Source organism: Arachis hypogaea, chromosome 19 (assembly GCF_003086295.3).
Source record: "Arachis hypogaea cultivar Tifrunner chromosome 19, arahy.Tifrunner.gnm2.J5K5, whole genome shotgun sequence".
In the NCBI taxonomy this organism is placed as follows: domain Eukaryota; kingdom Viridiplantae; phylum Streptophyta; class Magnoliopsida; order Fabales; family Fabaceae; genus Arachis; species Arachis hypogaea.
This window is the reverse complement of record NC_092054.1, coordinates 149,014,603-149,034,958: the sequence shown is the minus strand read 5'-3', so window position 1 is coordinate 149,034,958 and position 20,356 is coordinate 149,014,603. Positions and strand designations below refer to the sequence as shown.

General features: G+C 34.0%; 1 protein-coding gene across 3 annotated transcripts; it reads right to left on the bottom strand.

Moving 5' to 3' along the window:
• LOC112780080 (putative F-box/LRR-repeat protein 9) lies at nt 1-10,953 on the bottom strand. Of its 3 annotated transcripts, XR_011877887.1 has the most exons (3): nt 10,346-10,934; nt 9,482-9,791; nt 9,079-9,369 (listed from the first exon to the last, which is right to left on the bottom strand). XR_011877887.1 is itself a non-coding variant. In XM_025824421.3 (2 exons), the coding sequence occupies exons 1-2, from the start codon at nt 10,861-10,863 to the stop codon at nt 714-716; spliced, it is 1,209 nt and encodes a 402-aa protein (XP_025680206.1). In that variant the 5' UTR covers nt 10,864-10,934; the 3' UTR covers nt 1-713. The 3 variants fall into 3 exon arrangements, 1 of the variants encoding a protein (XP_025680206.1); XM_025824421.3 differs by lacking the exons at nt 9,079-9,369; nt 9,482-9,791 and adding an exon at nt 1-1,404; XR_003190987.3 differs by having other exon boundaries at nt 9,079-9,791; nt 10,346-10,953.
• Between the last annotated feature and the right edge of the window lie 9,403 nt (nt 10,954-20,356).

Here is a 20,356-nt window from a genome sequence, read left to right as displayed (position 1 = left end):
TTTGGCCATATGATATCTCTATCCGCCCCTACCTCCTCTTGTTCTTTTTTTTTTTTTTTTTGAAGAAAGAAAAAGCTCAACACGCGAGGATGGAGCAACAACTGGAAGTCAAGTAACAAAAATCTCAAAGAACAACACGTCAATGAACAACTCAAAAGTAAATCAATCTCTAGTCATCTTCGACATTGCCATCAACAACCAAAAGGTTCGCCACCACTCCACTCGTCGGAAAGTACCAAGGATCTATTTAAAATTTCCACCATACTTGAGCCTTGATTATTGAATACTCTGTCATTCTGTTCAAGCCAAATTTCTCAGATAACAGCAAAGAATCCAATCAACCACCGCTTCCTCTTATTCTTTCTTTGTGAAGCATTCGTCCAACTCTCAAATTATTGCTTTAGGTTATCTGGCATAGTCCATGTCCTTCCAAGAGTAAAAAGCCAAGCACACTACACCTGCCAAATGAGCTCAGCCAATAAACAGATAAAAAACAGACTTAACAGAGTGACACCATAAAACACACATATTAAATCTCCTCTTGTTCTTGAATTCAATCTTCAGAATAATAATTGTAACTCCTCTCCAAAACACATGCTTCTGAGGTCAATCTTGCTTGCCTTTTCTCCATGTTTTCTCCTCTTTTTGGATACAGTGTGGTGTTTTTTTCTCCGGCGAGATCTTTGAAGCGCTTTGAAATTATTAGTACTCTCTCACCTATGTCTTCTTTTATTTTTCACAGTGACCCATATCATATCTATATCCTCCCAAACCTCCTCGTCTTCATATTTTACTAAGGCAAGTTTGGATATTTTTTCATTCTTGATCCTAGCTTGAAACATGTGCCATTCCTCTACTAAAGCGTTGAAACCCCAATCTCTCATTGCCTCTTCGTAAGGTAGTAACGAACAAAACTCATAGTCAATTGTTGATGCACCTAGAATTGAAAGTCTAAAATTCATGATTCTTCCTTGCACCATTTCTATTATTATTTCTCTTTTCGTATCACAGTTGATACAGTGACGTAGATCTAGAGATTCCAGATGTGGACAACCGTTAAGAATAGCATGCAAACCATCATAATCCAACGTGCTTCCAAGAAGTTGGAGACGGCGTAACTGTGGCATGCTTCGTGCAATAGCATATGCATATTCATTATTGGTGCGGCGCAGCCTAGAAGAAATGTAATAATGATCAAGTGGGCGGTCGTAGTTGAATTTGAAGGTTTTTAGAAGAGGGCAAGCTTGACCAAAAGATTCCAAAAAACTTGGGGTAATACAATAGCAATGGGTAATATCAAGCTCCTTAAGCCAAGGACACTTTTTTGCCAAGTCACACAACACTTTTGGTGATATGCGGTAGTAGCACCGGTTAAGTCGTAAACGTCGAAGACGACTTCCACAACTGTATATAAAATCATCAATACAATCATAATTCATAACATTATTATCAAAAGGAATTTTATTATGCGTTATGATTAATAAAATTTATTATTTTTTATTAATGTTTAGATAATATTTTAAATTTAAAGTATTAAATTTTGGATTCTAAATCTATAATTTTAATAGTATAAAATTAAGATATTGATAAAGTGTTGATTAATATTAATAAAAAATATTTATTTTGTAACCATTTTTTATTAAAAGAAATAATTGATAAGAATTAAAATTAATTAATAAGAATAGAAATAAGACAAATAAATTTATCTTTTATAAGTATAAGAGAAATATACAAGCATTCTTTTTCTATTATTAGAAGTGTTTTGAAATGTGGTTTATTTAATTTTTTTTTTAATTTAGACAACTCACATTTATTTTAACATTGAAAAATAACAATTTGTTTCTTATTTTTTCTTTTTGTTAGACACATAAATTCTTCTATAAGAATTTCTGATAAAAAATAGCAAAAAATATTTATATATGAGTGATGTAACGTTAGTTTTTATGATCTGCCTTTCACATGTCTTACATGAATAATAACCATAATAGAAACTATTTTCGTTTATACAGTCATTCAAACCATTTTGCAAATAGATGATAATTATATAGGAGTATCTCAATAAAATGGTTATTAAAACTAATAAAGGGCAGGTCATATATATATATATATATATATATATATATATATATATATATATATATATATATATATATAAGTTATGTCATACATAAGTATTTTTCGTCATTTTTTATGAAAAATTTTTACAAAAAAACGCATGCAACAAATTATCATTTTTCAATCGTTAAATATAAGTTGTCTAAATCGTAAAAGAATAGAAAGTCAAAAGGGGTTTTTCCTTTTATTTAATACTATAGTACATATATTTGGTAAAAAAATTATTTTTAATAAATATAAATAATAATAATTATATTCAGTAAAATAATTTTTATAATTAAAAAAAATATTATATTAGATCTTTTAATTTTGATAAATATAATAAAAATAATTTTTTAAATATTTTTAAAAGTATCTTAATTTTTAAAAATTGTAAACACAAATATATATTTTTTATTTACTAAATATAATACAAAACAAAGTGTTAATAATACCTTGATAACTCTCTAATTAGAGTTATATTTTCATATCTTTTATGATGGTTTATGAATTTATTTTGTTAAAATTTAATAAAAATGTATAATTTAGTTTATCGTTTAACTAATATTATTATACAAATAAGGAGTGATATTTGTATAAATTTCAAATTATATTAAAGGTAAAATCAATCAAAAGAGACACAAATATGCATAAATTCAAATGCAAACTCGTAAATAATACAATTTATTTGGACTTAAACAAAAGAAAACATGCAGAAAATCAACAAAAACACACGATTTCTATCAAATTAAAACTGCAGTGTCATGAAAGTTAAGATAATCCAATTGCCAAATTGAGAATTACAATTAAATTTTATGAAAATTCAAAGATTTTCAACGGTCACAGTCACATTTTAATTTCATCAAACACATGCATGTTAAGAGTTGAAAATAATATATTTTTTATTCTATAGAAAGAAAACTCACTCAGAGTTTGAGGAGTTAATATTCAAATTGGCCCCTAAAATTTGACTCCCGACTCAATTTAGCCCTCAAGATTTCAATTGACTCTAATTGTACCCTGAAATTTTGACTCGCGCCTCAAATTGGCCCTTATATGGTTTTTCGTCACCGGAGAGCTGACCTGGCAATTTTAGATGACACCTGGCAGTCTCAAAACGACGCCATTTTACTGTTGGCGCCGAAATCCTTAGAAACGACGTCGTTGACATGAAAAAAGGGGTTAAATGAAATCTAAACATTAACCACTTCAAAAGTGAAACCCAATTGACCCTTTCTCTTCCTTCTCTTCCCGTCGTATACGTTTCCGTTAGAGAAGCGCCATGGGTGTCGCAGTAATAGAGGTTTGAAACTTTTCTTACTTGTTTCGCTCCCATTGTGAAGATTAATTACCTGGGAGTAATCTTTTGAAAAACAGGTTAGTAACAAAAACGCTGCTCTCAACTACCATGCTCTGTTTTTCTCAAAATATTGGTTGTGGGTTGTTTTTCATTTTTTCCACTCTACTTCATCAGTGAAACTTTGGGAGAATATGGTTAATTATGGTTGTTGATGATGATAGAGTTTTTGTTTGTTAGGGTTTAATTTTTTTGCATGTGTGTGACTGTGATCAACTGAATCGTTCAGTTCTTTGTCAGTTTGAGCAGTCTTTGATTCTTCGTATTCCATTTTGCTTTCATGTGTTTCCTGACTAATGAACACACCTGACAATTTTGCTTTCATGTGTTTCCTTGTTCTTTCTTGTACTATTATTTATAAGAGTACTGATATAGTAGAAACGGAGTACTGCATTATGTAATGATCATAATAAGAAATTAAGAATATAATTTTGATAAAAAAAAATCCTACTTTTATACATGAACTTTAAGGGTGTGATTACTAGTTGGAATATAATTTTGTTTAATGAACACACTTGACAATTTTGCTTTCATGTGTTTCCTTGTTCCTTCTTGTACTATTATTTACAAGAGTACTGATATAGTGGAAAGGGAGTACTGCATTATGTAATAATCATAACAAGAATATAATTTTGATAAAAAAAATCCTACTTTTATACATAAACTTTAAGGGTGTGATTACTAGTTGGAATATAATTTTGCTTAATGAACACACTTGACAATTTTGCTTTCATGTGTTTCCTTGTTCCTTCTTGTACTATTATTTACAAGAGTACTGATATAGTGAAAAGGGAGTACTACATTATGTAATGATCATAACTTAATAATTTTGATAAAAAAAATCTTACTTTTATACATGAACTTTGAGGATGTGATTACTAGTTGAAATCTTTGAGGGAAAGAATGACTTAATGATTAACGTGGAGTCTATTTTATTTCTCAAGAACCCTTCCCTTAAATTTTCCAATGAGTATTTTAACACGGCACTTGTTAAAAAGCAAAAAAGGCATATTCTTAAATGCTTAATATTTTTGATAATGCATGTGATAGTTTACTTTTTCGTACTTTCTTAATAAGTTTTTACGAGATTCATTACAAATTACTTATTTTTGTTGAGATGTGAACATTATATTGTTGTTCCATGCATAATTATTGTGCAGATTATTGCATTAAGTGGTACAGCAAATAAGCTGTTAAATGAGAAGTGAAATGAATTTTTTTTGTTTCTGGTGTCTGAATTACTCTGCTATTAATTATCCTTGTAAAAAGCATATAATCCTTTATGTTTAAGTATTTCAGATACTTGTGACTGTTAGTTATGTAATTGATTGTGTGAAGATTATAACTTTTTTGTTCTACTTTGGCAATCAGTTGTGACAAATCTTTGCCCTTTTATTCTCTTTTCTTTTTTTAGATAGGACAATGAGTTTCTCTTATTTTCTTTTCCACTTATAGATTAAAAATAATACTCATTGGTTTTAACAATAATTAAAATGCAGATCAAGCTGGTATGTTTTGTTGAAGGTTTCCCTGTTTATTATTATTATTATGGTTAAAGATACCTAGTGTCCTAGTCCCTATTCATTCTGGCCATTCATAAAGTAAAAGGAATTGTACTTGTTTTATTATATTTTGTGAAGTATTGGCAATGTTGGTAGTGTTGTATGGCATAATAGTTTGATACTTGAGCCAGAGTTGAATTTACTTTGATTAGCAAAGTTGTAATTGTATCCAAATATTGTTGATTTTACTTGATTTATTCTTTCATGTTTCATGATTAAGGATTGCATGAGACAGATTGAAATTAAACCAAATACCTTTAACAAAATATTCATGTTTTTTAATGGTAGTCAAAACACTTTTAATTGATTAAGTTGTTTAATATATTAGAACTAATCCCCAACTGAATTGTCTGTAATCTAAATTATTATTTTCAATTTATTGTAGTGTTATTTTTAATCATTGTGTCTCCTGAATCTTATTTATAGATGGATGAAGGTATAACGATTGTGTATCATCATGGAGGCAGTTTTGTCACCAAATCAAATGGCAGTTTGGTTTATGACAATAATCACACTGATGAGTTGACTGGGCTGCATGAGGACGTATTAGATGTATTTTCACTAAGAAACTACTACAAGATCCTAGGTTATGATACATGGTTGAGTGTTGGTGGCTTGTTCCTGGTAGATCTATGAAGAGTGGACTGCGAGCACTAAGTCATGACAAAGAGCTAGTAGAGATGTGCTTCTATGCAAAGAACAATGGGACAGTGCACATATACTATGAGCATGGAGTTTCTCAACCCATGGTAGAGGAAGAAGCATCTGAATTGATAGAGCTAACACCCAATGCCACTGAAAACGTTGTCAAGGGGACCACACCTAGCCCAAAGAATGATACACCAACCATTCTATCCCATATCAAATCACCCATCAACAGCACAAGTGAAGGCCCTTCTAAAGAGGCATCCAAGTCCCTACTAGCATCTGCTTCCATCCCCCTGGTGAAGGAGATACCCCAACCAAAACCAACACCTAAACCCACACTAAGCCCAGGCTAGCAACTAAGGAGAAAACTTAGCCTACACCTAAGCCCAAACATGCACCTAATGAGACACCTAAGCCCATACCCAAACCTACACCTAAGCCCAAGTCCACATCCAAACCAGCACCTTAACCCAATCCCACATCAAATACAATTAAGTCCATACCCAAGTCCGGGTCCAAACCCAATCCAACACCCAAATCAGCCCTCAAATCTAAAGACACTTCATCCAAATCAATTCATAGTGCAACAAGATCCTCTGCTAGACTAAAAGGAAGAGTAGTGGGACAAAAATAAGATACTGGCAGCAAGAAAACCTATATACGCCTCGATGACAATAATGGCAGTGACAGTGATTCACATGACTCGTACGAATCTGCAGAAGACAGCCTATACAAGCCTGGACCACAAGACAGTTCTACTGAATCAGATATTGAAGATGGTCTTTCGGCAGCTAGGTTGAGGGAATTTAAGTTAAAGCATGCTCCAGGTGCTGCATGGAAGAAGGGCAAGGAGAAAATAGTAGAAGAAGATGACGGTCTGGTTGTGGATCTGATGAAGAAGTAGATTGGGCGCAAGTGCTGGACAACAGAGAAAACAACCAAGAATCTTATGATACATATGATCCAATTCATGATGATTCTGATGGAAACGACTCTTGAAAGTCCGAAGAATTGAAAACCCCCCAAACTCAGATGACGAGTGGAGTGATGACGATGATGCTGATGATGTGCACCCAATCTTCTCTGAGGGTGGCCGATTTGGTGAACTAAAGCTACAAGTTGGAATGAAGTTCAGTAACAAGAATGAATTTATGGATGCTGTGAGAGAATTCACCATTCAAGAGGGTAGGGAGATTAAATTTAGAAGGAATGAGAGCTACAGAATCAGAGCTATTTGCAAGTGGACAACTGGAGAAGATGAGGATATGGTTAGATGTCCATGGGTTGCTTATGCATCCAGGGATTCTGAGGAGACATGCTGGCAATTAAAAACATTTAAGAATGAACACATATGTCCTAGGATGAGCAAAAACAGGGCAGCCAACAGGAGATGGCTTGCTGGAAAGTTGGTAAAGAAATTGAGGAGGTATCCGAGCTTAAAGCACAGTGAAGCTAAAGCATATTTCAGGAGAAGGTGTGACCTGGATCTAAACAAATCATCACTAACCAGAGCTTTAATGGATGCAAGAAATATTGTTTACGGTGATGCAGTTGCCCAGTATGGTTTGGTTAGAGATTATGCAGAAACTCTACTTAAGAGTAATCATGGTTCAATAGTAAAGATTGGTACATATCTTCAAGGGGATGATCCTATATTTAAAAAAATGTATGTATGCCTGGATGGATGTAAGAAAGGTTTTAAGGCTGGCTGCCGCCCACTGATCGGACTCGACGGAGCCTTCTTGAAGACTTGGTTTGGTGGACAAATACTCTCAGCAGTGGCTCAGGACGCCAATAACCATATATATCCAATTACGTGGGCAATTGTTGATGTTGAGAATAAAGAGAATTGGAGGTGGTTTTTGGACCTGCTGCTTGATGAGTTGGGTGACTACATGGCTAACAAATAACTTTTGTGTTAGACATGTAAAAGGTAAATGAGTAAATGTATTTGTATAATTAACATCATATATGCTGTGACGACTGTGATTAAAAAGATTTATTTGTATAATCAATTCATACTTGCTGTGAGGACTGTGATTAGTAAATGTATTTGTATAATCAATTCATACTTGCTGTGAGGACTGTGATTAGTAAATGTATTCGTTGCGAGGGTCTGTTTGACGTCACTTAATATATTTGGGGGGTCTGTTTGAGGTCACTTAATATTTTTTGGGGGTCTGTTTGAGGCACGATAATTGAAATTTCATGTGTTACTGGTTCATGGTTTGGCTTCAGCAGTAAAGGAGCTCATGCCCAATGTACACCATCGATTCTGTGTCTGGCATCTATGAAAGAATTTTAACAAACAATGAAAAGAGCAGGAGTACAGAGGACTATTAATGCAGCAACAGCTGTTGTTGCAAAAGAAAAAGGTTCTAAGGCTGGAGAGACTAGAGATCCAGCAAATGCTGCTACTACTAACACCCAAGCTGCTGAGATTAATGAAAATACTCCATTAACACCAGGGCAAGCTGTTGATGATGCAAATGCTTCAGAGATTGATCTCACCCAACCCACTTACTCACAGCCAAAAAATCAGGAACATGTAGTGATTGGTTTCTAATATTTGATTAACTGTTAACTAGTTTGTATTGGTTTATAATACATGAGTAAATATTAGGTAGATCCAATTGATTGATACTATTTGATAATATATTGCTTGGTTTTTATTGGGTTGTATTGGTCACTAATTCTGTTAACAATTTCACTAGGTCCCTCCATTAGACCCACCTCCACCTCCACAACAGGTCACAAGGCCTGACAAGCTGCAATCTAAGAGGAAAAAAACTTTCAATGTGGACCCAATGCAAGGAGCAAGTTCTAGGACAGCTTCACTCTTGGCAGAGTTTATGACATTCGTCCCCATCCCGGGCTTGAAATCACCAACAACAAAATAGAAAACGATTTGCAATGTTGATTGAAAGTTGTGTACAACATATTTTGTAGAGAGTATTTGATCAAACTATGCTCTTTTGATATTTTGTTACTATGTTATGTAGAGTAATCTGTTTTGGTTTAGGATATTTGAAACTATGTTATCTAGGGTATTTGAAGTATGATACAGATACTGCTATTGCTAATGCTATGATATTGACAATGATTAATGACTATGAATTACTTTATGAATTACTTATTTGTGGGTCCTCTGTCAATTGCAAGAACCACAAAAGGTTCTATTAGATTTTCTTTTGTCACTAATGGAAGTGCATACTACATATATAATTATCAGAGCTAGCTCTTGATCTTGTCTTCATATACAGACTCATAACAGCTTGACCGATTTGATCAAACTATGCTCTTCTGATACTTATTTGGTCATAAGTTATACCTCATCTTTTGTATAATCTCAGTTTTAAAGAATTTTTACAGGATATATCATTACCAAGAGAACATAAAATTCCATTTCTATTTTGTCATTAAATACATAACAATGCTTCATTCACATAACTGACATCACAGTTACATATATTTCATCCAAACTAATCCATAAGCTACAATCACAATTCCAAAAATAATAACAAACACAGACAACATAATATTTCACATTTTTAATATTCTAATTTCAGCTTCAACTGCACTAATTTTCCATCCCAGAAATATTTTCCAATGGTTTTCACTAACTGAACTTTTATTTCTGCCAACTATGGCTTATTCTTCTTCAACATCTGCCCATTTAAAAAAGCCGCACCATTTCTTACCGGTAGTCTACAACACCAAAACTCCAAAAAAAAAAATTGAGAGGGAGAACAACTACAAAACCAACAAGCATTTGAGAAATAAGACACACAATCAACTTGCAACAATTCAACCAACTCACATTATAGTTAGAGCATCCATAAAATGGTCTTTCTGAATTGGAATCCGTCCCAGACCACCGAAGAATAGGACGCAACCCACAACCGCACCAATGCGGAACCTTTCCACCTCTGTCACGGTGTGCGTTCTTCACCCAGCTACCATGCGAACGAGCTCTACTAGAGCTACCTGAGCCTTAGCTGCTGCTTCCCAACATTCTTCTCAACTCTTAGAGACACTCTTACGATTTGGGAAAATTGGGACTTCTAGGTTTTATTTAAAATTTTTAGGGGTTAAATTGATGCCTTCAAACATTTTGCCATGTCATCTAACTGCAAGGGTGTCAGGTGTCAACCAAAATCGACAGGTCAGCTTTCCGGTGACGAAAAACGTCGGAAGGGCCAATTTGAGGCCCAGGTCAAAATTTCAGAGTACAATTAGAGTCAATTGAAACTTTGAGAGCTAAATTGAGTTGGGGATCAAATTTCAGGGGCCAATTTGAGTATTAACTCGAGTTTGAGACATAAAGTTTTTGTCTTCTTGATGAGAAATACATTCATAAACTGAAATACATTCTAACAAAATAAAAATAAAAAATGTGCGTGTTTAATTCACTCGGCACAGAGAATCAATTAAGAGAGTAGCCAACTAAAATTAATTAATTAAAAAATAAGATATTTGTTATAAAAAAAAACACAACTCCCTACAACCCTAGTTTTTAAAATTTTAAATTTAAAAATACAAAAAATTAGCTTAAATTCACTTATATTATAGTTGGCTCCTTATATTTTTTATTAAAATATTTATTTATTTCCAAATTATGAGAATTTCTTTTCTAGAATCAATCTACAATTTTACACAATATATATTATAAACAAGCACTTACAAATTAGCGATGTCGTTGAGGAGATCCTCGGTAGCAAAATAGTCAATACTTATGTCCACCAAGAGACCGCAGCTGCGTTCGATGGTACGGCGACACAGCGAACTCAATTGGTAGTCCATGAATTTGGGAAACCCCACGACGCGCATGTTGATCACGCGCCACGTGTACGGATCCTTGCAGATGGTCCGCCAGAGCATGCACACTCGCTGTACACTGGTGAGAACCTCTATGGCTCCGAGCTTCTCGAAGATGATAAGAATGAGTTCCACCGGAAGATGGAGCCAGTTTCTACTACTCCTCTGTTCTTGGCGTTCTTGGTGGGGGCGGCGCAATAATGGATTCGTATACCAACTGAATGATGGAGGCGATGATTCTGGTGCAAACAAGCGGCGTTGGAATTCCGCTTCCATCGCATGACTCGGACAATGAAAATAAATTTCTCTTTTTCGTGTATGGAAATGGAAATTATGGGGATTTATTCTTCTTTTTCTTCTGTGTTTGATGAGAGAACGATGCATTTTGAGGACTCTAATTTTCTTCCGTCAAAATAAAGGTTATTATTGCAGGAGGTTAGGGTTGCTTCTGCTGCTTGATGCGCAAGACAGAACAAATAATTAAATAAGAAAAATGCTATATGGCCTTCAGCATCACAATTTATTGTTTTTGCTGATTTATTAGTCATTAATCTAATTTTTTTATTCTAATAATTTAATAATATATTTTATTAAATAATTGTTAATTTATTATACACAAATTAAAAAAAATAAAGTATAAAAATAAATTTTTAGATAGTCTATATTAATTAATATTTTAATTTTAAAAATTTGTATATTTTGAAAGATTTAAATTTGTGATTTATAATTTAGAATTTAATATTAAAAATTTATGATTTAAAATTTAAAATAAATAAAATAATTCAAAAAGTAACTGATATGGACTAAAAATATTAACTAATTGTATAATTATATCCAATAAAGTAAAATAAATTTTGATTAATAGAATTGATGAAATGGCTCCGCTAAGTAGACAATGGAGAATTGAATGTGAACAATGAATTGGAAATTTGGCCCATAAAATTAAAAAAAAAAAGAAAAACACTTCGTCTAAATTACCCATAAAAAAATCTCATTCAATAATTTAAAAATTTTAACCATTCAAAAATTTTAATAAGGACCTTCATTGGCGTTGCTCTTTTCCATACCAGAAACGAACGTCGCCGTTAGGCTCCACCTCGCCGTCGCTGCTTGGACACCCTAGTGAAAATAACCATCCACTTAAGGATAAAAATAATCATCCGCATATCTAGTGAATTGAACATCTAGCATATTTTAATTGTATATAACTAAATCCAATCCAATCAAATAACCATCCACATAAGAATTAAAATAATCATCCACATATATACTAAAATGACCATCTGAACTAGCCATAATTGAATACCAGTACTTGTTTTTTTGAAAGAAAAGTTAAACATAAGTGGAGCACAGGGGACAACAACATAAGCAAAACAAGCACAAAAATGAACAACAAAAACAAACATAAATATCTCCTTGTCATCTTCGGTATTGCCATCAACAACAAAAGGGATCCGCACCTAACTACTCCTTATAGCTCAGAAAAGACAAATTGATAATCTCTTCAACCCCTTTTCCTTTATTCTGAAAAATTCTCCGGTTTCGTTCCAACCATATGTTCCAAATGATCGCACAAAAACACACCATTTATCTCTTGCATTCCTCCTTCCTATTTGATATCTCAGTCCAACTTTGAAAGTGCTCCTTCACTGTACCCAGACAGACTCATTGCATTCCAACATATGATATCCAAGTACACCATATCTGCCAAAAAAAAAAACTACAGCCAAGAAACAGATGGTGACCATATTCTACCTCTATTACATAAAACACATAAAGTATCTTCTTGGTAAATAACGCCAAACCAATTTAGTCTCTCTTTCGTATTGACCCTGCCAGTCAATACAAACCAAACAAATAACTCCACTCTAGGTGGAACAAGCCTTTTCCAAATTGTTCTAGTAAAGCTGTAGCTTGATATATCCTCCGGAACCATTTCTATTTGCAACACCTGCACAAGTGGTTTGTGGGTATGGCTTCTAGTATAACCATGGAGCATGTAGAGTCTCAAAGGAGAAGAAATGCTATTCCTTCTCAATGGGAAGGCAAGAAGGCTCAATCTTCAAGTGAACCTAGAGGTAAGGACTCTAACTTCTTAGAAGAGAGAATTTCTGTGTTGGAGAATATTCTATCCTCTATAGATGAGCACTTCCAAAGGATAGAATATGACAAGGAGACCCTCAAGGCTCACGTGTTAGGAGAACTAGATGCTTTCAAAGAAAGCATACTCCAAATCGAAGAGAAGCTTGAGAATTTCTTGAAACTATTTGAGGAAGTTCGAGTTTGGTTCAAGGAGGCAAAATTACGACCAACCATTATAAAGGAGACGATAAAGATTGATCTCCCAAAGGCAAAGGAGTTCAAGGGCGTGAGGAACGCTCGAGAGTTGGAGAACTTCCTATGACAAATGGAGAGACAAACGAAGAGATGGAACTCATCGGAGCCCCGGATAGACAGAGTGAGACCATCGTAGAAGCCTTGGATCAAGTAAATAATTATTTGGTGCACATGCTAAAAACATAACATAACAGAGTGGGATGTGAAACAATGCAGGCAATGGGCCCCACAACGGCACAAGGACCTTCATCATTGGGTTGTAGTGTAGGTGTAGGTTCTAGCTCAAAGAAGTGGTGCATGCCGAAAACAAATGCGAGCGAGAAATAGTTACAGTCAGTGAAGGTGAAAGAGATCGACGCTGGTGAGGGGTGCAAAACGGTGTTATTATCTGGGTTGGAAGAGAATTTGCAGTTGCGGGAGAGACCGACGCGATTGAGGGATTGGTGGGGGTGCAAAACGTATAATATATAAATGTGTAATCGTACGTAGTAGCTTAGGTGCTAATCCTAATGTTTTTAAATTTTAAAATCTGATAATAATTATTTAATTAATTAAAAATTTAATTTTTAATTTTAAAATTATCTTTCTTTTTTAAATCATTATTCACATTGTTCACTACATACATTGTTTCTTTATACTTTTCTTTGATGATGATAGAAAATTACTAATTTACAAGAGCAAGTTATAAAGTGTTTAATTTAAATGATCATATACTAAAATAGTATTTAAGATATTTTAATTATATTAATTACATCTTTAAGATTAGTAAAATTACACCATAATTACATTCACTTTCACCTTTACAATGCAAAAGTAATTCAAAATTGATAAAACTATGAAAGAATAAGAAAAGAAAAGATGAAAGATGTGTTTTATATTTCTTGATTGATTGTTGATTGATTGAATTGTAAATTATGAAGGTAAAATTAAATATATATAGAGTATTGACCTATGAAAGATAAAAGCAAATAAAGATAAGATAAGAACAAATAAAGATAAGATAAAATAATAAAGGTTAAAATTGTAACTGAATTTATGTATTCTGTTGGGGTGAATTTGTGGGTCGCGAATCTTCTTTATTGTTGTCATGGGCTAAGGTGGAAGAGTGGTTTAATACGCCCCCGCAAGCTGGAGGATAAAAGATATCAAGAACATCAAGCTTATTGAGATAAAGATGGAAGAGTTGAGAAGACAAAGGTTTAGTGAAGATGTCAGCTAGTTGCCCAAAAGAGGGAATGGAGAGAAGTTTTATCACTCCAGCTTGAGCTTTTTATTGAACCAAGTGAAAATTAACCTCTAAATATTTGGTCCGTTCATGAAAAATCGAGTTAGCAGCAATATGAAGAGCATTCTGATTATCACAATATAAAACTGGTGGGTGGATAGGAGAGTTGCGTAAAAATTGTAACACATTTAGTATCCATTGAAGTTCACAAATTGTGTTAGCAAGTGAACGTTATTCTGCTTCAGTGAATGAGCGGGCAACGGTAGTTTGTTTCTTGGTCTTCCAAGAGACTAAAGAGCTGCCTAAGAAGAAACAATAGCCTGTTAAAGATCGTCGAGTGTCAGGACATCTGGCCCAATCAGTCACTGAAGCTGACAAGCTGAATTTTTGATTCTCTTAGAAAGAAAAGACCTTTGTCGGGGCTAGTCTTCAGATATCGTAACACATGAATGGCAGCTTGAAGATGAGATTCAGTAGGAGATGCTAGAAATTGACTTAATTGTTGAGTGGCATACATGATGTCTGGTCGAGTAGTGGTGAGATCATGGTTCTGAAAATCGAACCGGACCGGCCAGTCGAACTGGTTCAACAGAGAACCAGCAGTAATAACGGTCCGGTCTGCTGCCTATAACTACTGGGAAGAGAACTGCTTGAAAACTGCTGAACTGGCCAGGAACTGGTCGGTTGGACCGGACCGATAATCGGCCGGTTCATAGAAAATGACGCCGTTTTTGTTTATTTGTAAAAAAAAAAAAATAAAACCCAGAACCATTCGCGAACAACCCCCCTTTCTTCCCCCAATCATTCATGCAAGCCTTGGCCTCTCTGAAGCAAAGGAAAACCCTAGCCCTTCATTGTGCCGCCGTCCCCAGATCCTCAGCGCTGCCGCTTCTTCCTCTTCCCCCTATCCCTGTCCGGAACGCAGGTAGCTCGGCACGTCGTCCCCATCTTCGCTGGCTTCTCTGTTCGTGGCTTGGAGCAGCTCACCATTGGGTCGCCGCTTGGCAGTTGTCTCCGCAGCCTCCTCCTTCTCCTTCTCCGCAGCGTCTCCCCCTTCTAGCTCGACACGTCGTCCATTCCCAGGTGAAATAGCTGGTCGAGGCCTCCAGCTGGTGCGCAGTGGTGTCGCCGTCATGTCTTCGTCTTCCTGCTGTCAGTGGAAGGTTAGTGAAACTGTGATTTACTTATTTCTGTTGAGTCTGTTACTCTGTTTCAGGGTTTTGAGGTTGAATTTGTGATTTGTGATTTCTTGGGTCTTTTTGTAATGCTGCTGATTTATGATTTATGATTTCTGTTACTTGTTATGGCACTGTGATTCTGTGATCACTGATCAATATTTTGAATTTGGAATTTGTGATTACTGATTAGTGACAGACTTCTGGCATACCCCCATAAAGAATATATGATTGCATTTGCTTGTCACTGCATAACAAAGAAGCCTCCCTCAGCCGATCTTGCTGCTCTCTGTTCCTACTAAATGGATTTGTTTGACCAAAAGTCATGACTATTTGAGAGAATCGCTGAGCTGCTTCTTGTGCTCCTTTTCTCGTTGAACAAAATATAAGCGCAGATTTTCCTCTTGAGTATTGCATTAAAATATTTAAATTAGATTATAAAAAGAATGATAATTCTTTACCTTGTACAGAGATGTCAACAGCAAAAAACAAGTTACAAACCAAAACAAATTTGTTAAGCAGTAAGCCGAATTATCCTTACCAAAAATATAGTTTTGAAGGCGCTGCATGGAAGTATAAACAATAAATTTGTAATTCTATGATCATTGATCAGTGTTTTAAATTTGGCATTTGTGATTAGTGATTTGTGATTTTGATTAGTAATTTTGTTATGTTGTTATTTTGAATTAATTTAGGGGTAATTATTTGTAATGCTGCTGTTTTGAATTAATTTAAGGGTGATTATTTGTTATGCTGCTGTTTGAATTAATTTTGCTGTTTGAATTAATTTAGGAGTGATTAATGATTATTTCTAGTTGTACAGCTGCTGTTTGATAAGATCATATGATTTTTATGATATTTATTTATAATTTATTTATTATTTTATTCTAAAACGATTTTTTGGTTGAACCACCAGTTGAACCGGTTGAACCAGTAAACCAATGAATCAGTAGCTAGAGCGGTTTGATGACCAGTCCGGTATTTCGAACCTTGGGTGAGATAGATAAGATGCCCAACCAAATGGCGATATACAAAAGGGTAAGATAGCAGGAGACTTTTGTCTTAATATAGTCTTGTGGTACTATCCATTGGAACAGAGGTAAGTTTAGCACCTAATAAACCAGAATCCTCCAAAAGATTAAGACAATATTTTCTCTGAGATAAGCAAATTTCTTTCATTGATTGAGCAACCTCAATACCCAAAAATTATTTTAATAAACCAAAGTCTTTAATTCGGAAGTGTTGGTGCAAAATAGACTTAATGGCAGCAAGTTTAGAAATGGAACTACTAGTGAGAACAATGTCGTCAACATAGACTAGAAGGATAGAAATTTGAGTGCCAGTGAATTTAACAAATAGACTATAATCAGATAATAAGGTCTGCTGATATCCATGCGATAGCGAAAGATGAGAAAGTTTGTCATACCACATACGACTAGATTATTATTAAAATATAATAATTTCCTAACAATCTTCCACTTATGCTATACATATATATTTTCCTGAGATAATCATATCTTATAAATTTTATGTTCACATCTGAATATTATTTCCCTTATTACTTTAATAATCTGGTCTATTTCATATATTGGTTATGAAATTACCGTAACTTTTATCACATTAGTGTCGCAACAAAATTACGATGATCGTCATACTAAAATACTCAACCACATAAATCAAATTTGGATGAGAAAATTCAAAAATTACATACAAAAATGACTCATGCATGCCTATTTTCAACTGGTCCAACTTAAATAAAAATTATTTTATTCGGTGACAGACTTAGATGAAACTGCAATGGCAACGCCCGGGTTCATAACGACGGCGACTAAGTGATGAGTCTGTGGAAGAAAAAGAGAAGAACTTAACAGACTCACAATAAGAGAGAGAGAGAGAGAGAGAGAGAGAGAGAGAGAGAGAGAGAGAGAGAGAGAGAGAGAGAGAGAGAGAGAGAGAGAGAGGAATTTACCTATAGAAAAGGGACTCAGCATGAGAAAGGTGGCGACGGGCTCAATAATGACAGTAACGGGATAAGCTGCGATGGTGACATGAGCTTTGAAGGAAGATGGGAGCTGTGAAGGAGTAGGCAGCGATGGGTTCAGCAACAACTATGACAGGAGCTATGAGGTTTTTTGTGAAGAAGCCGAGAAGAAGAAGACTTTGGGTGAGGATGAATGGGTTTCTCTTGCATGGCTGTAGAGTATGGACTGAAGTTTGTGATGTAAGGCAAATCCTAATTCCTAAAAGGTGTTTATATGTATATATCCAGAGCGGGTACACCCTAAACCCGACCATGCCATGTCCTAAGCAAAATCTGCCCCGACTAGAGTCAAGTTATTACCCTCTCCAATCTGGTATTGACGGGTTGGGTACCCGCGTATTCGAGTACTCCTGCCAAGTCTAACCACGTATTGTATTGATGCTCCATTTATTAAGGGTTTACTGCTAGCTAATAGATTGCTACACACACAAGGCGTGATTCTAACTCCTAATAGTTGTTTAAACGGACGAGTGAAAAGATCATTCAACAACTCAAATTAATTAAGACAAATACTAATTATTTTTAATATTTTAATATTAAAAAATCTGAGAATTTAATTTTAATTTAATTTTATAAAATATTTATAATAATTATTATATATATTTTATTTAATTTTTTAATAATTCTTTTTATAATTTTATGTAGAGGAATGTTAGGGGGTCAGTAATTTTGGTGTTTTGTAACTATCAATTGGCCATCAATAGTATTTTTAATAGTGTGAGATTACATCTAATGGTAGAAAATCACTCACTTTTATTTTGATGGTTAAGTACTGACCAAAAAATACAAAAGTTACTGGCCTTAGACTTTTTCTTTTATGTATTATTCTGTAGAGTGTACGAAACATACATTAGTTGTTTGTATAAAAGAAAGAATTTGTTGGCGTGTTATTTTTTTAATTCACGAGTTTTGAAAGACTTTAGCAATAATGGTCTCGAAAGTGTAAAAAATTGTTTTGTGAAAAACAATTAATTACAACCAATTCATGTATTATGCTGATGTATGTTCTGCCTGTCACGGGTTATCTATTCTTTCTTTCCATATTTGCTTGATCTGCTATGCTTTCTATCAAGACTTTGCAATAATATTAATTTTGCTTAGTTTTGGGCATGCAACACTTGTTAACTCTCAGATTATAATGGGCTATTAACTTAACCAATGTATGTCTTCATCTATAATTGATTATATTAAATTTAAACTCAACATCAAAGTAAAAGAAAAAAATTAAAAGTGAAACAAAATAAAATTTATTTAGGGTACGTATAGAATTTTTTATTTAAAATTTAGAATTTATAATTTAAAATTTAGAGTTTAAAATTTAGGATCGTTGTGGTTAGCTAGTGAAGAGTGAATGAGATTGTAGTGTTTTGAAAAAAGAGAAGAAGTGAGAAGAAATATATAATAGGATAACTTAAAAATAAAAAAAGATTGTGACTTCCCATGTGTACCTAAATCGGGTTGCATGTGAATTGGGCTTTGAAAGAGAGATCGGAGATACTTGCATTGTACGGGACTCCTATTAGCCAAGAAGTTAGTTAAATTAGTTATAACTAAAGTCTGGAATCTTGTTTCTAATCTTGAGTTCTATACATCTATATACGGAACTATCTTCTGTATTTGTTAAAACAATGAAGCAATAATATTTTACAGAGTACTCAATGCTTCTTTCTCAAGCTATACATTACTCTTCTACATTTCTCTGCTTCTTTCCTCCTTCTCTTAGTTCTCCGATTCAATTCTTGAAGTGTTCTTGAACACTAATATGGTATTTAGAGCTGCTACTCCTGCTACAACCCAAACAATGGAGTTCATACTTTATCATTTTACAACAAAGAAAAGATTCTCTCCCATCGCAGACAAGCTTAATGAAGTTAACTATTCTATATGGAGGCACCTTGCGCTCCTTAAACTGTTCAAACTTCAACGTCTTGTTAACTTCAGCTACAAGCAATAACATGGATTAACATGGATTCGGATCAACTATTTGTAGGTAATGGTGAAGGTATTCCTATTACTCATTCTGGTTCTCTTTTATATGACAATCATGCTAATATGGTTTTCAGGTTAAAGAATCTAATTCTTGTTCCCCAAATTACGCTGAGTGTATCAAAATTTGCCTCAGATAATAACATTTACTTTGAATTCTAGCCTCATTGTTGTTCAATTCATGATCAGCTTCTCCTCAGGGGCGAAGCTAGAAATAGAATTTTTGCTTTTGAGAATCTCAAGGGTATCTAAGTCTTTGCCCATGAACAATCTTGCTGCGTGTAATTTTGTTAATAGTAATCTTGATAAATCTGATAATGCTACCTCTTGTAATTTAATTTCCTTTTTCTTTACTGTCCTTTGATTCTATACTCAATAAAAATAATGTTGCTTCTTTGCACTCAACAGCCTACCAATGTAACAAAGTAAACAATATTGATCTTTGGCACAAATGATTGGGCCATAGAAATTTAAAAACAGTTGCTTCAGTCATGAATATGTGTTCTATTCCTATTAGCTCTATTACTACATCTCAACATAACTGTGAAATTTGTTCTTTGGCAAAAATGCATTTTCTGCCATTTACTGTGACTGATTCTAACTATACACACCTTTTAGAATTAGTTTTTAGTGATATTTGGGGACAGCTTCAGTTACTTCAAGAAGTACCTTTAAGTACTATATATGCTTTGTTGACGCTTACTCAAAATTCACTTGCATTTTCCTTCTTGAAAACAAATCTCAAACATTGCTTACATTTTAAAATTATAAAAAATATATAGAGAAGCAAACAGGAATGCTTAAATTAATAAGAATTTTAGCAGGTTTTAAAAAATTTGAAATTAAAAAATACTTGAGGTTAATGAGATATTTAAAGAAAAAGTGATGACTTGATTATTACAGCAGAATCTTCTCTCTCGTCGTGATGACCTTTTTCTAATGTCCTAAGAGTTTCTCCATTCTTTGTCAGTTGTCACACAAGTTAGGTCGGTTAGACGGTTACATATATAGAACTCGTACGTGTATATTATTTTATTTTATTTTTCAAATATTTTATTTTATTATATAGGACTCTTAATTCAAAAAAAAATTATTCATACTAACTATAATTTG

Coding starts and splice junctions, on each gene's coding strand:
- LOC112780080 (XM_025824421.3), bottom strand. CDS start 10,863: ATGCATCGTTCTCTCATCAAACACAGAAGAAAAAGAAGAATAAATCCC. Junction 1,405..10,345: donor CTCAACGACATCGCTAATTT/GTAAGTGCTTGT, acceptor TTTTATATACAG/TTGTGGAAGTCGTCTTCGAC.